The sequence below is a fragment of the Octopus bimaculoides genome, chromosome 13, assembly GCF_046866305.1.
Source record: "Octopus bimaculoides isolate indiv1 chromosome 13, ASM4686630v1, whole genome shotgun sequence".
Lineage (NCBI taxonomy): Eukaryota > Metazoa > Mollusca > Cephalopoda > Octopoda > Octopodidae > Octopus > Octopus bimaculoides.
Genome location: NC_142940.1, coordinates 160,286 through 173,593, shown reverse-complemented (window position 1 = coordinate 173,593; position 13,308 = coordinate 160,286). Strand labels below are relative to the sequence as shown.

Genomic DNA, 13,308 nt, shown 5'->3' with positions numbered 1-13,308 from the left:
CCACAAAATGAACTTGTTAACGATAGGGCCATAGCTGTACTCAACAACTATATATGCAATTAATCAATAGTACACAAATATAATTTTTTTAAAAACTTACCAAATGAAGGTAGCCTCTATAGTTATTGGGCTGAATATGAATTACAATGATGAGATCTTTCAAGGCATCAGAGTACTGTAAAGACACAAAACATGGCTCTGTACTCATACAGAATTGTAACTTTTGTAGACTTAAGTGTCTCTCTCTCTCCTCCTTCATATGTTCTGAGTTCAAATCACACTGAGCTCAACTTTGTTTTTCATCTTTCTGGTGTCTCTTCTATTATGATTCCATTCAAATCTATGATGCCTTATAAGAATATAAATTAACTCTAGAAATTTATTTCACTGATCCCAGAATGATGGAAGGGAAAGCAAAATTGACCTTGCTGGCAGCCAAACCAACTAGATCTGAAATTAATGTATTCTTCATTGATTTAGAAACTGCCTTTAATTTTCTGATGGAACATGGATTAACTTCGTGATTGATTCTCTTCTCTAATATTGTTTCAAGACTTAACAGAGATTTTTAGGATTTTAACTTTTAAAGAAAAAGATCTGATCTGCATGCTTCATTATCCTCTAAGATTCATAAAAGAATTACCACTATTCTCCTGGCATCACTAAGAAGATATTTATTTCAGTAACCAGCAGAAAATCACAAAAGTGACTCAACAGTTGACAGTTTCATTCTTGATGCTTATCAACCATAATGGTCCAGCTAAAAGGGTAGAGTTACAATAGATGGTGAACATCTATATTTAAATGCCATTTTTGTGATTCTCTGATAAAACAATATTAAATTATTTAGTGCCCACGAGCCAATGGAAGAACTTCTTGGTGGTTGGTTGGCCTGCTGGAAATAATAGTCAAATCGAGGTCAAGCAATAATCTATTATTTTGAAAAAGAAACATCAGATAATGTAGCCCTAAGTAACCTTTGAATGATAGTGTGGATGATTATGAATAGAAGAACTGTTAGTTCAGAGGTTAGATCAAGGTTGACCTGGGGCTAAATAACAGGTTTCCATGAAGTCATTCAAAGCAACACAACTGAAGACTCACCTCGTTTCTGGTTGTTGATTTACAAAAACAACATCAATATCAATCTTCCAGTCAGAATTGAAACTTTTAAAATATAACAAACACTTTAAAACAAGATATTCATATTCAGAATATGTCATTCTCATTAGATTAATAAGTTACAAGCCATCAAAATATACTTCCAATATTTACCTGTTCAAGTTTTTGATAAACCTGAGCACGGGAGAAATAACCTCTAATAGATGTCGGTTCCAAGTTTATTACATGTGTGTAATACATTAAAGCTCTGCCGAATAGAAAAAAATTACTAAAAATGAGACAGAAATACATAAATGTTATTGTTTGACTGATTATCAGTCAGAATTGAGGATACATTGTGGTTGCAGCACCAAGTACTAGGGTTTCAGCTATTATATGAAACTAATGTAGTGCATTGCTGTGTATGTGTATGTATGCGTGCGCGTGCTTGTGTATGTATGTATATATAATAATAATAATAATAATAACAATGCTGAGACCCCTTCGGTCATGACTGACCATGGGATTGCACCTAGAAAGTTACCCTCCCAGACACAAGTCCAGGCAAGGTTGTTTATGAAAGACCAGCAGTCGCCCATGCATACCAGCCTCCCCTCTCCATGCCACCAGTGTTATCCAAGGGAAAGGCAAAGGGGCCGATACAGCTTGACACCTATGATGTTGCAACTTATTTCTACAGCTAAGTGAACTGGAGCAACGTGAAATAAAGTGTTTTGCTCAAGAACACAACATGCAGCCCAGTCTGGGATTCAAACTCACAACTTCACGACCGTAAGCTTGACGCTCTAACCACTGAGCCATAATAATAATAATAACAATAGTCTTTGGATGGAATTTATAAACATTTAATGCATTGCTATGCACGTTTCCACAAATCACATGTCTCTTAAGATCACGGTCTGTGTTTCTGGGATGATTACAGTGCGGTCAGTAGTGTCCGTGGTCTTTGGGTTGATCATCTTCACAGATTCATTTCTTTAGGCGATATGGCATTAATGGATGTCCAACAAAGGAATGCTTATCACTTTTGACCACACACACATAGATATACATACACATACACACCATATTTTCAGGCCTATAAGGTCCATCCCAATTGTGGCAGGCCTAATCTGCAGAAAAAAAAACAACAAAAAACAACTGCAGCCAACTCTGAATCCCAGAACTGAATATTTCACACATTTCCATGTATAGGAACCATGAAAATTTAGGCTGATGTCCTTTGGTAAGCAGTTATTCTTGGCTAAGTTACTTACCTTAACATTAACAAATATCACCACTTTTGTTTCAGCAATACTGATAGCTATCCTCTCATACATACAAACACAAGCACACAACTACTGAGGATACAGATTTGCTTAATATATACTGAATAAATTTATCTGTAATTTCCTAATATAGCTACATATGTATTTTTAATTTATACTTCAGGCCTTACTGTAGCACTAAAATTAACACTTGTCAGTTGCACAAGCCTCTCCAAAGCCTGACCTTCAGCATATAAGGTGCAGGGTGAGGTTTTGTGGGAATTGTTGGGTAAAAAGCATGCCTTATAAGCTGGAAAATATGGTGTATGTGTGTGTATGTGTGTGTATGTATGTATATATATATATATACACACATACGGAGAGAGAGCGAGAGAGGGGGAGAGAAAGAAAGAGAGAGGGAGAGACATATATAGCTATACAGGAAACACTGGCATTATTAAAAAAAATTTCTACAAACTTTAAAAAAAAAACCAGAACTCTATTTTTTATGTTGTTGTTAGTCATGGGATATAATTTTGCAGTAGATCGCTTGAGCAAAGAATTGAACATACTTCTTATAATTTTGGATGTATCTTGAATAAATATGTCCCAAAGTGAGCAGAGAATTTACATGGTTTGGTTGAAATTGAAGAATACACAGGAAATCACTGATGGCTTGATGAATGCTCGAAGAGAAAAATAGAGAATCATAAATGGAATTTTAACCATCATTTTAATAATAATCATCATAACAGTTAGCAATTGCCATGGGTGACAGATATAACGAGATCAAGATGGGTAGGGTTAGGGTTATGAGACATTTTCTGGACAATTGGGTTTTCTAAAACCTTTGATATAGTCAAAGAGAAGATGAAGAGGAGGAGGAGAGATGGAAGAAGAAAAGGGAGAAGAGTAGAAAATAGCAGGAAGGGGAGAGGAAGAGGAAAACTGTAGAGAGAGAGTAGAAGAGGACAGGGAGGAGGAGAGAAGGGAAAGAGAGGAAAGAAGGGGAGGAGAGTAGAATAATCTAAGCACAAGGCCCGAAATTTTTGGGGAGGGGTCCATTTGATTAGATCGACCCCCAGTACGCAACTGGTACTTAATTAATCGACCCTGAAAGGATGAAAGGCAAAGTCGATCTCAACAGAATTTGAACTCAGAACATAAAGACAGACGAAATACTCTAAGCATTTCGTCTGGCGTGCTAACCGTTCTGCCTAACCCTAACCCTAACCCTTACAGGAGAGTAGAATAATGAAAGAGTTACAATGTTTTGCTGCTCAAACCTCTGTTTTAGATATTTGTACAAGTCTTTCAGACAAATTGCAATAACTAAAGTCATGTAGTAGGTTTAAAATCAAAGTCTGTGGTATTAGTATTTGTATGATTTAAGAAGTGACCCCATATAAAAGAACTGATTTAAACTATGACGATCCATCGAATCTGAGCCAGCATAGAAAGCAGATGTAAAATGATGACGGTGAGTTATTACTGGAACTGATGGAGAAATATTTTGGTCTATTGAACTGTTTTGCTTTATCAAATTTCTGTAATGTGAACGATTCATTCTGTTTTTGTTAAAAAAATCCCCGATAAAAACTGTATATATACATTTAAAAGGGGAAATTTATCGGCTAAATTCATGCAACCAACTACTATACAGATACTATTTTTAAGGAGCTGAAATTTAAGGCACAATCCAAAGTGCCTTATATGTAGCAGAACCCCAATTGAACTCTCAAGTTTTCTCTTTTCATCCAACCAGCCTCAAAGACACTGAAAAGTGGCAATGGTATAGCTCTTCTTATCTGACGAAGCTATTATAAAAAAATAATCTTTTTTATACTTACAGTTCAAGTTTCATATAGAGCTGACCTCTTTGATAATAAGAGGTCATGTTTTCTTGCTTATCATTCAGAAATAAACTTAAACTAAAATCTGAAACAGCTTGCTTTATATTGTGCCTGAAATGAAAATACAAAAGAAAATCATTAAAAGACACACATTGCTGTAATATCTGACAAATATCTTAATGTGTTACATTACACAATAAAACTAGAACGTCTGAGGTGGAGTGGGGGAATATATTTGTAGTGATGAGAATAATAATGAAGTGAGTGTAAGATACTAATTAAAGTATCATAAACTGAAGTAAGTGCAAAGGCCCTTATGTGGTATGAAAAATTGAAAGCAATATTTACGTAAAGTAAGCTCTAAAAAAACAAACAAAAAAATGTTTAAATCTAAGGGGAGATAACTAAATAATTCGCACGTTTACAACACCAAAATCTTATTCCTGTGATGTGGGGAGGGCAAATATAATCTGATAGACATGTATTAGTCTGTTTCATTGATAATATACCACCAGAAGTTTGGTAGATGGAAGTATACAATGATACTCTCCCTCAACTTTGTAATGCAAAACTTCATTAAAACCCAATTGAAAAATGGACTGGGAATTGTATTTCTACATTTCTCAAGAAAGATAATTTAGGTATGGATAAAAATTATGGAGGGATTATTCACATAAGAAGAGCTACGAATATTTACAACAAATTGTTGCTGAACAATATGCAACCTGAAGTCAAGGTCTTATGCAAAAACCAAAATGAGTTCAAGAAAAATTGGTCAACTGTTAGATTTTAACTGTCACAATCATTGACAGAGCAAATAGAGCAAATTCTTCTTTCATAGGGTGTACCTCAAAAGGTATTAGCAGTAGTAATATTGTTCTATAAGAACACAACAGCTAAAGTGTGATAGTCTGGCAAAGACATTGAATTCTTTGACAGTGAAGAGACGTTGTTTTGCAAGGAATGGTAGACTTGTTCTATTCTTATTAATCATCTGTCCGGACAGAAGGAGATTTGGCTGCAATTTCTGGTACACCTAACGACCAAATTGAAGCTTCTTTGTTTCACTGAGGACCTGCTTTTCACTGGATGTTAACAACTTTTGCATGAAAGTCTTGTCTTCAAAAAAAGAGTTATGTAAATATATTCTGAAATTACAAACGAATTGTCAATACTGTACCTTTTCAGTAGGTAACCACGGAGATAATAGGCTTCCCAGGAATTTGGATCCAGATGGATGGCATCACATAAATCTTTTAGAGCCAATTGAAACTTCTTTAATTCTATATAAATTTTAGCTCGTTGTAAAATATAATTACCGTTCAAAGATATTTCTATTAACTTATCAAAATCTGCCAGTGCCAGATTCCACTTTCTGGAATGATGAGAAAAAACAGAATAAACAAAAATCTAGAAAATAGAGCTTCCGTCTTTATAAGGAGCTAGAATAATTACAGCATTGGATAAAATGTAGGTTCCATCCCTTTACATTCAGGGTTCAGTATGAAGCTAACTTTGTTTTCCATCTTTCTGGAGTTGATAAAATATAGTACCAGTCATATCCCAGGGTCAATATAATTGACTATACAGCTCCCTGATGTTAGAAATAAGTTTTATAGACAAATTAATCCAGTGAATTTTGATTACAAGAGGGAGAATGTTGTTGCTGTTGTTTAGGCCCAGGTCAGACCTGATTGAGCAAACCTAAAACCAGTGGCTTTCCAAATATGACCATCACATTTAGAACCATTTCTTTCTGTTAATGGTTGAGTGAAAAAATATAAGCCAGCAGCCGTAGGCGTTATCAGAGCCCAAGAGAAAGTTATCCGTCAGTTGGAGGCATAGATGAAATAAATGCTTGTAATAGAATAGGCTCTGCTAAAGAACCAAGTGGTGGGCGTTGTGTTAGACTAGGTGATGGTCTAAGTCTACCATATCACAACAGCAATGATCCTTCCAATAGGTTTCCATAGTTTTTATTTCCCCAACAATCAAAGTGAAAGCCTTTGAAGGCATTATGCCCCAGTATGGTCAGGATCCAACAACTTCAACTAATAAAAGAATAGCTTCCCTACTTACCTAATCTTCATTGAAAGTGTAGCATGTTTCAAGATAATTACAGAATTAAGAGGATGAAGATCAATAACATTCTGATAATCACTTATTGCTGCTTGAATGTATCCCCCCTGGAATATATTAGAGAAAAATATAAGAAATGTCTTGTTTTTATAAAATGTTTCATTGATATAGTTCAGGTAATGTCATGCAGAAGATTTCTAAAATGAATGATATAGTGCTATACATAGTTACCACTGACTAGAAATTTTAAGATCTTTGTAATGAGTAGAGGGGGGGGGGAGAAAAAAGAAAAGATGTGTATTCTATCTTTTCCTTCTTGATTTCAAACTCTCCTGCTAGATCACTGAAGAAATGATTATCTCCCTTATATTAACTATCTGCTTGGGGACACCACATGTTATAGAAGGATATTTTGGGGGAATATTAGAAATTTTGTTGAGAGAAATATTTCTAAAATAATGTAAAACAATTGCTATGTGGTAAACTATTAAATAAACAGGTTTTTATAAAAATAACCATTCCAGATTGTATTTATAGGGTATATACTGTGTAATATTTGACCTGTCAATGGTATGGTCTCTGTTTTTCAGAATATTCTAAGGTTTAATCCCTATTTCTATAAAAAGAATATTTCAAGAATTATAAGAAAAAAAAAAACATCTTTCACAATAGAACAATCATGAAGAAGTTACAAAGAGTTTTTGATTCCAAATTCATTGTAAGAATTTTTAAGGATATTGCAACTATCATAGACTTAGTTATATGGAATATCAGTAACCAGTAGAAATTCTCAAAAAATTGCAGCTACCATAAAATATATCATGTATAGTGTCATCAATCCTTTGGCAACACATGATAGAAATCTCAACTGATGACTTCAAAGAAATATCATTGCATTAAATAATTAATGCTTGCAGCGAGCAGTCATGTATAAAATGTCACACCAACAAAACGATACTTACCACATTCCAAGACTGAAATGACTGTCAATTTACAGAGTGTTCCTAAATAGTCCCTAAAAGCTTTGCCTGACTCCCGTATTAAATATTCTACAACATATGAACTAAAACTAAAATATTCATACCAAATATTATCAATCAGTTTTATGTTGGAAAGCGTTCTTGTTTGATTCCTTACCATTTGGTAGAGTTGAGCTCTATAAAGGTAAGCCAGGTCATCAGCAGGGTTACATTGGATAGCATTGGAGAAATTATGAATTGAGTTTGCTGGTTCCTCTAGTTTAGCATAAACTAAACCCCTAGAATGAAATTTATAAAAGCAAGTTACTAATACAATAAAAAAAAAAAACAGAAAAAACTTGGATGCATGTCTTACATCCTTTTATTATTTCTTTGCTTAATTATGAATCAAACTTAATTTGATTATGAGACGAGTTGAGTACAGTATTGTGAAGTAACTCCATCTTTACAAGTGGAGACATTTTCAATATCTCCGTCCTCATTATATTGGTGGCCTGAAGGATAACGTTATTAAAAGTTATCCTTAGTTTAGAAATAAAGGTTTCTGGTTCAAGACTGACTTCATGATGTTGGAAATACGCTAGAGTGGAGAATACGTGACCCTCATGCAAGCATGGTTAAATACATGTTAAAAATAGGGGTTGTGACAGAATCTGGGATCTGCATATGTGTATGTGTACATGCATATGTAAGTGTGTGTGTGTGTGTGTGTCTCCTGTCAAGTTTACATTTATTGCCTCCCTACACTTTTCCCTTCCTCACATGCCCCCCACCACTCACTTCCTTGTTACTCACCAATTTCGCAGAAACTGCTCATCACTTTACCTCTCTTGCCCATCATAAGGATTATGCATGACACCTGTTTTTAACCAATCTTCATCCCTTTTTGTATTGCCAATCATCACACACTCGACCCTGGGTCGCCCATCCCTATCTGTCTGTCTCTCTCTTATCACCCCAATCAGTTTATACCCTTATTCCCCCCTTCACCCACCCATTCTAGCTCTCCTTTTCATATTCACTCCAATAAAAATACCCATCTTTGACAGGTTAAGTACTCATTCTTCTTACAGTGTACAAGGCAATCCTTTGTGACAAGACGCCAATGAAATGCACTCAGTGAACTCTGTAAAGAGGTTGGTGAATGAGTGAAGAAAGCAACTCAGTGAACTCTGTAAAGAGGTTGGTGAATGAGTGAAGAAAGCAGAAGGTCAGAGTCTTTTAACTCCACACATAAAACTTCAACAATTCAAGAGAAAGAGACCCACAAAGGAGCCAGGAACCCCTCTTCCTTCAGACTAATGGGATGAAAATTAATAAAAGTGTCAGCGAAAACTCACAAAGCCATGTATAATTCATAGGATATTCTTTCTTCTGCAATAACTTTTAGATCATCCAACGCAGGTAAATACGAGCCTTTATAAATATAGATCAAATGGCGATGCCAATATGCTTTCATATACCCGGGATCTTCTTTGATGACCCTAAATTTAATGTGAAACAGGGATACAATTAATGTCTGTGTTCAGTTTGAAACATAAGAAAGCAGTGGGTTAGTAGAATGGTAGAAGTTATTTTATATGTTCATACTTAAACAAGTATCTCTTACATCAATATTGATACTTAGAAATGTATGTCTTCTATGAATAGAGGGTGTTTGTGCCTGTGTAGACAGTGTGTTCAAGGTTGATGTTATGTTACAGACAGTCAGTATTGTAATTCTTAAAACATGTGCACCCCCCACCTCCTTGATAAACAAACTGCATTTAGAGATGGCCACCACCACCCTGTCAAAAAAGAAGAGATTGGGTAGATTTAACCGGAAAAATAAACAAATATTTGGTTAGAACATTGGGCAAAATGCAGTGTTTAGATATGAATTTTTATGTTCCGGGTTCAATTCTTGGTGAGAGCTATTTGTCATTCATCTTTTCAGCGGGGGGGGGGGGGGGGGGGGTTAGATAAAATGAAGCACTAGTCATGTATTGGTATCAATTTGTCTATGAAAATCTCTGGCCTTATGAAGTCAATTAAAGGGAGGATATTCGCAGGACTCGTATAAGGGTATTGAGTTATGATCTTTTACATTTTCAGTTCGAATTCTGTGAGATTAACTGTGATTTTCATCCTTCCAGAGACAATAAATGAAGTACTATTCAACTACTGGAATCTATCTCCCAAATTTGAGGTGTGTCTTGATTAGAAATCAATATTTACATATAATTATAAATAAATCAATAAAAAATGGAAAAGAAATTGTAACAAGAAGTGTATTACGAGCTGGGCTTTACCAGTTTAGGAAAAATTTTTTTAATTTACACCAATTTAAGTAACAAGACAAAACACCTGATAACCTACCAGTTAAGATCTTCAAGAGATGCTTCAAAGTCTCCGGTCTATAAAATTAAACAATTTCACATTATTTTATTGGAAATGTCATGGAACAACAGCAAATTTTATAAATTAACTATAATGGTTCCTGTTCCTATGAACTGCCAAACCTAATCTTTGCAACTCATCAAACCCTGCACTAAAAAGTTTACAGAAATCCTTCTTTTCTAGGGTAGGAAATCCCTTTCCACCCTCTCAATAGACATTATTAAGTAGACACCAGTGATATTGGCCTCATATATATGGAGCCAATGAGTAAACTTTTATACTTTGCTAAAGAGAATAATGAAATCACACATTACCATCTTTAAAAAGAAGGATATGCTTGCTTCAACACAATCCCTGACATACAAAGAAAGATGGATGATCATTTGTGAAATTGTTGGCTTAGTGCCAGGTCAGCCTTTGACTGAGCTGTGACAGCCAACAATTTCACAAATGTGAAAAGTCTTGTAAAGTCTTTGGACAATACCCTTTCTTAGATTAAAAAAATAAAATAAAACAATTCTACAACTTATTTTTCCATTGATTACCATATTAGATGGAAGTGAGTGGGAAATGCATTTCCCATTATAAAAACCCTTCAGGAGTAGAGAGAATGCCTATACAAAACAAACCCTGATGATTACAAATTAGCATTCTACATGAATCCACATAATCCTTACTGAGGGGTGAATATAATGTACAATGGTAAAATATGCTTCGCTGAAGTGGTCTAGCAAGACTGAAACATGTCAATATATGCAAATCAGCCTGACTATTTTAGCTAAGTCGTAGTTTGTGTTTGATTGAAACAGAGATGGCTATCGAGCCTTCTTTGTTGGTTGACGGGTGAGAAGTGTTAATTCTCTGGAAATTGCATGTCAGGATAATCTTATTAACCCTATTGCTATATGTGTGTGTGTATACCTTTAAATAAAGGATTCCTCGTTTATAAACATCGTCTGTAGAAGGTGGGACACAATGAAGGATCTTTTTACTGAGATATTCAATTTCCTCCATTAGTGTCTGAAAGGAAGAAACAAATGGCTTATTAACAGATTTATTTCCATAGTTACCAAGTTTTGTGGCATGAAATCAACATATTTAATAATAAAAATAATAACAGCAGAAAAAACAACAGCTAGTTTGGGAATGATAAAAAAAAAATCATGTAAATTCATAACCAAAAACCCTCAACACACACAACATAACATCACTAAGTACTGTACACAATATAAATATTATTATTATTATTATTATATGAAGCACCTTTTCACCTGTAGTACCACTAGACACTGTACATGTTACACACAATACCTCAGAGTTTAAATATACAACATAGCATCACCAGGTACTGTACATTATATATTATGCAGAATATTGTACAATATTACATAGAATGTTGAATACAATATTATGTAGAATGTTGGCAATACAATATAAAATGAAAAACGAAAATAAAATGATGCAATCTGTTGTGCAGTGAAGCATGCAATAAGAATAAGAAGAGGTCTATCTAGAATTTATTTTGTATGATTTGTAGCCTTTTATGAAGGAAACTCAACGATGAACGGAAAGAAAAATGAATTCGTATTTGTTGTCATTGGTGTCATCAATACTGATGGCATCGCCATTACAAGAAATATCAATTTTCTAACTTTAATCAGAAATCTTGGAGGCGCCACAAAGGCTCACAAGCACTTTCCTGGTTCCTTGATTCATGTTTAAGTGCAAACTTTTTAACAAAACTAATAACAATGTTAAGTAAATAAAGAAATCAAAACTGTTAATATGAAAGGCATTTTGATAAGGTCAGTTGTAATGAGGAGTGAAGAATGTACTGTAGCAAGTGACCATTTTATTGACTTGTTGGCACTAACCATCAGTTGCTTCTTTAGGTTTCAGATTACAACCAGAGTAAATTGTTAAACCTACCTGGTAATCAGTTATGTTAAACTCAATGCTGATGGCTGATTTAAGGAAATCATCAAAAGAAATATCAGATGCAATTTTAGGGCTGGAATGAAAATTAAATCAGTAAAAACAGTTATAAAATATAAATAAATATAAATTAAAGTGGTAAAAAATGTTAATATCTGAAATAAACATGGAGATATTTAAAAAAAAGTTTCCCTAACATCGTCTATAATGACATTAATAAATTGATATTTCCATATGTTATCCTACTTCCTCACTAATATAATTGATAAATATGTTTCATCAAATTTCTAAATTTTTATAAATCATTCTTTTTTAATTGTTTGTTGAAGAGATTAATTTGCAAAGATTTAAAGAGGGTATCTCTATGTGGCTGCTCAACTTGCTAGAAATAGCAATCAAAAAAACACAATGGCAAGAACTAGTTTTTTCTGGAATGCCATATGCTCAAAGGATCTTGAACATTTTGTAACGGTGGATGCTGTCAAACACTTTGCTGAAGTCCACAAAGGTTATAATGGAAGGTAGTTGTCTTGATTTAACTCCTTCTATGATACACCTCAGGGTTGAGATCTGAGATGTTGCGGATCACCTTGTTCTAAATCCATTTTCATTTCATCTCAGATGCTTATAAAGCAACAGTTGAGGACCATTTGGTTGATGACTTGGAGTGAGATATTGGACAATGCAATTCCTGAGATTTCTTGACTTTGAGATTGGTATCAAGTCAATCTCAGACCACTGATCTAGACTTTCTTGGTTCTGCAAGAGCTTATTCCCAATATCCAGTATTATTTTATGCAGATTGCACCTCTTCCATCAGTGCCAGCAGTTTTTCCCTCTTTTAGTCTATTCTTGGTAGTCTGAAGTCCTTCCAAATCAAATGGTCCAGTTTTATATGTGAGATCATTGAAAACAGGTTGAATCTCGTCATCTTCTTTGCTTACAAAGGGGAAGACTTTCGACGCAATTGACTCAAGTGTGCTGATCCTACTTCTGCACATGCTCCTCTCTGCTCTTTCCATGAATGATGCCCAACTTAGCTGTTTTCCTTCTGCTTATTTCATTTATCAATTTCCAGCTTTCTTGTGCATTAAATTTGCATCTGCTGCCTTGACTGCAATCATGCAATCCAATTACACTTCCTGAATGGTGTCACAGGCATTTTGAAGAGTGGCTTTGGCAGCTTGTAGTTCCAGCCTGTGTTCTTCATTAGGATTCTCTTGATAGCAGTTCAATGCTCTTTGCACATTCTGCCTGGCTGTAATAACTCTTGATGCTCTTTTCTTAGAACAGCACTTCTTTGGTGCTATCATTTGCTTCTCTGTTAGCTGTGATGAAGTGTTTGTATAGGTTGGTTATTGACTCTGAGCTGTTTTGTAGTGCATCAAATCATTTTTTTACCATGATACTGTACATTTGCTGCAGATCTGTATCCCTTTTCAGGATATACCAGTCAAATGCTTGCTTTTTCTTTGATGTTGTACATACATGCAAGCTGAGTTTGATTTGTTCTGATAGAATTCTGTGGACAGAAGCAAGGCTTGTGAAGCTGTTGTATGCTTCAACACTAAAGGCATGAAAACCTAAGTTTAGGGGATGAAATCAGACTCTGTTGTGAGAAAGTCATCCCACTGCCATAACAAATACTTGTAAAAATTGACATGGCTAATTTTCAAAAAAATAAAACCCTAACCCTAACCTCTACCAAATTCT

General features: G+C 34.7%; 1 protein-coding gene across 10 annotated transcripts in view; it reads right to left on the bottom strand.

The window, feature by feature from the left end:
• Positions 1 to 13,308, bottom strand: part of LOC106882836 (uncharacterized) — a 65,588-nt gene that overhangs the window by 29,386 nt on the left and 22,894 nt on the right. For 7 of the 10 annotated variants that reach the window (XM_089361321.1, XM_089361327.1, XM_089361324.1 and 4 more), the window contains 11 exons: positions 11,590 to 11,671; positions 10,582 to 10,680; positions 9,640 to 9,677; positions 8,622 to 8,765; positions 7,439 to 7,559; positions 6,302 to 6,408; positions 5,403 to 5,597; positions 4,220 to 4,333; positions 2,942 to 3,055; positions 1,276 to 1,369; positions 101 to 175 (listed from right to left, as the gene is read on the bottom strand). In XM_089361321.1, coding sequence (XP_089217447.1) covers positions 101 to 175; positions 1,276 to 1,369; positions 2,942 to 3,055; positions 4,220 to 4,333; positions 5,403 to 5,597; positions 6,302 to 6,408; positions 7,439 to 7,559; positions 8,622 to 8,765; positions 9,640 to 9,677; positions 10,582 to 10,680; positions 11,590 to 11,671 — 1,183 coding nt within the window. The remainder of the gene's footprint in view (positions 1 to 100; positions 176 to 1,275; positions 1,370 to 2,941; positions 3,056 to 4,219; positions 4,334 to 5,402; positions 5,598 to 6,301; positions 6,409 to 7,438; positions 7,560 to 8,621; positions 8,766 to 9,639; positions 9,678 to 10,581; positions 10,681 to 11,589; positions 11,672 to 13,308) is intronic. The other 3 variants (XM_089361325.1, XM_089361329.1, XM_089361326.1) reach the window with 1 other exon arrangement.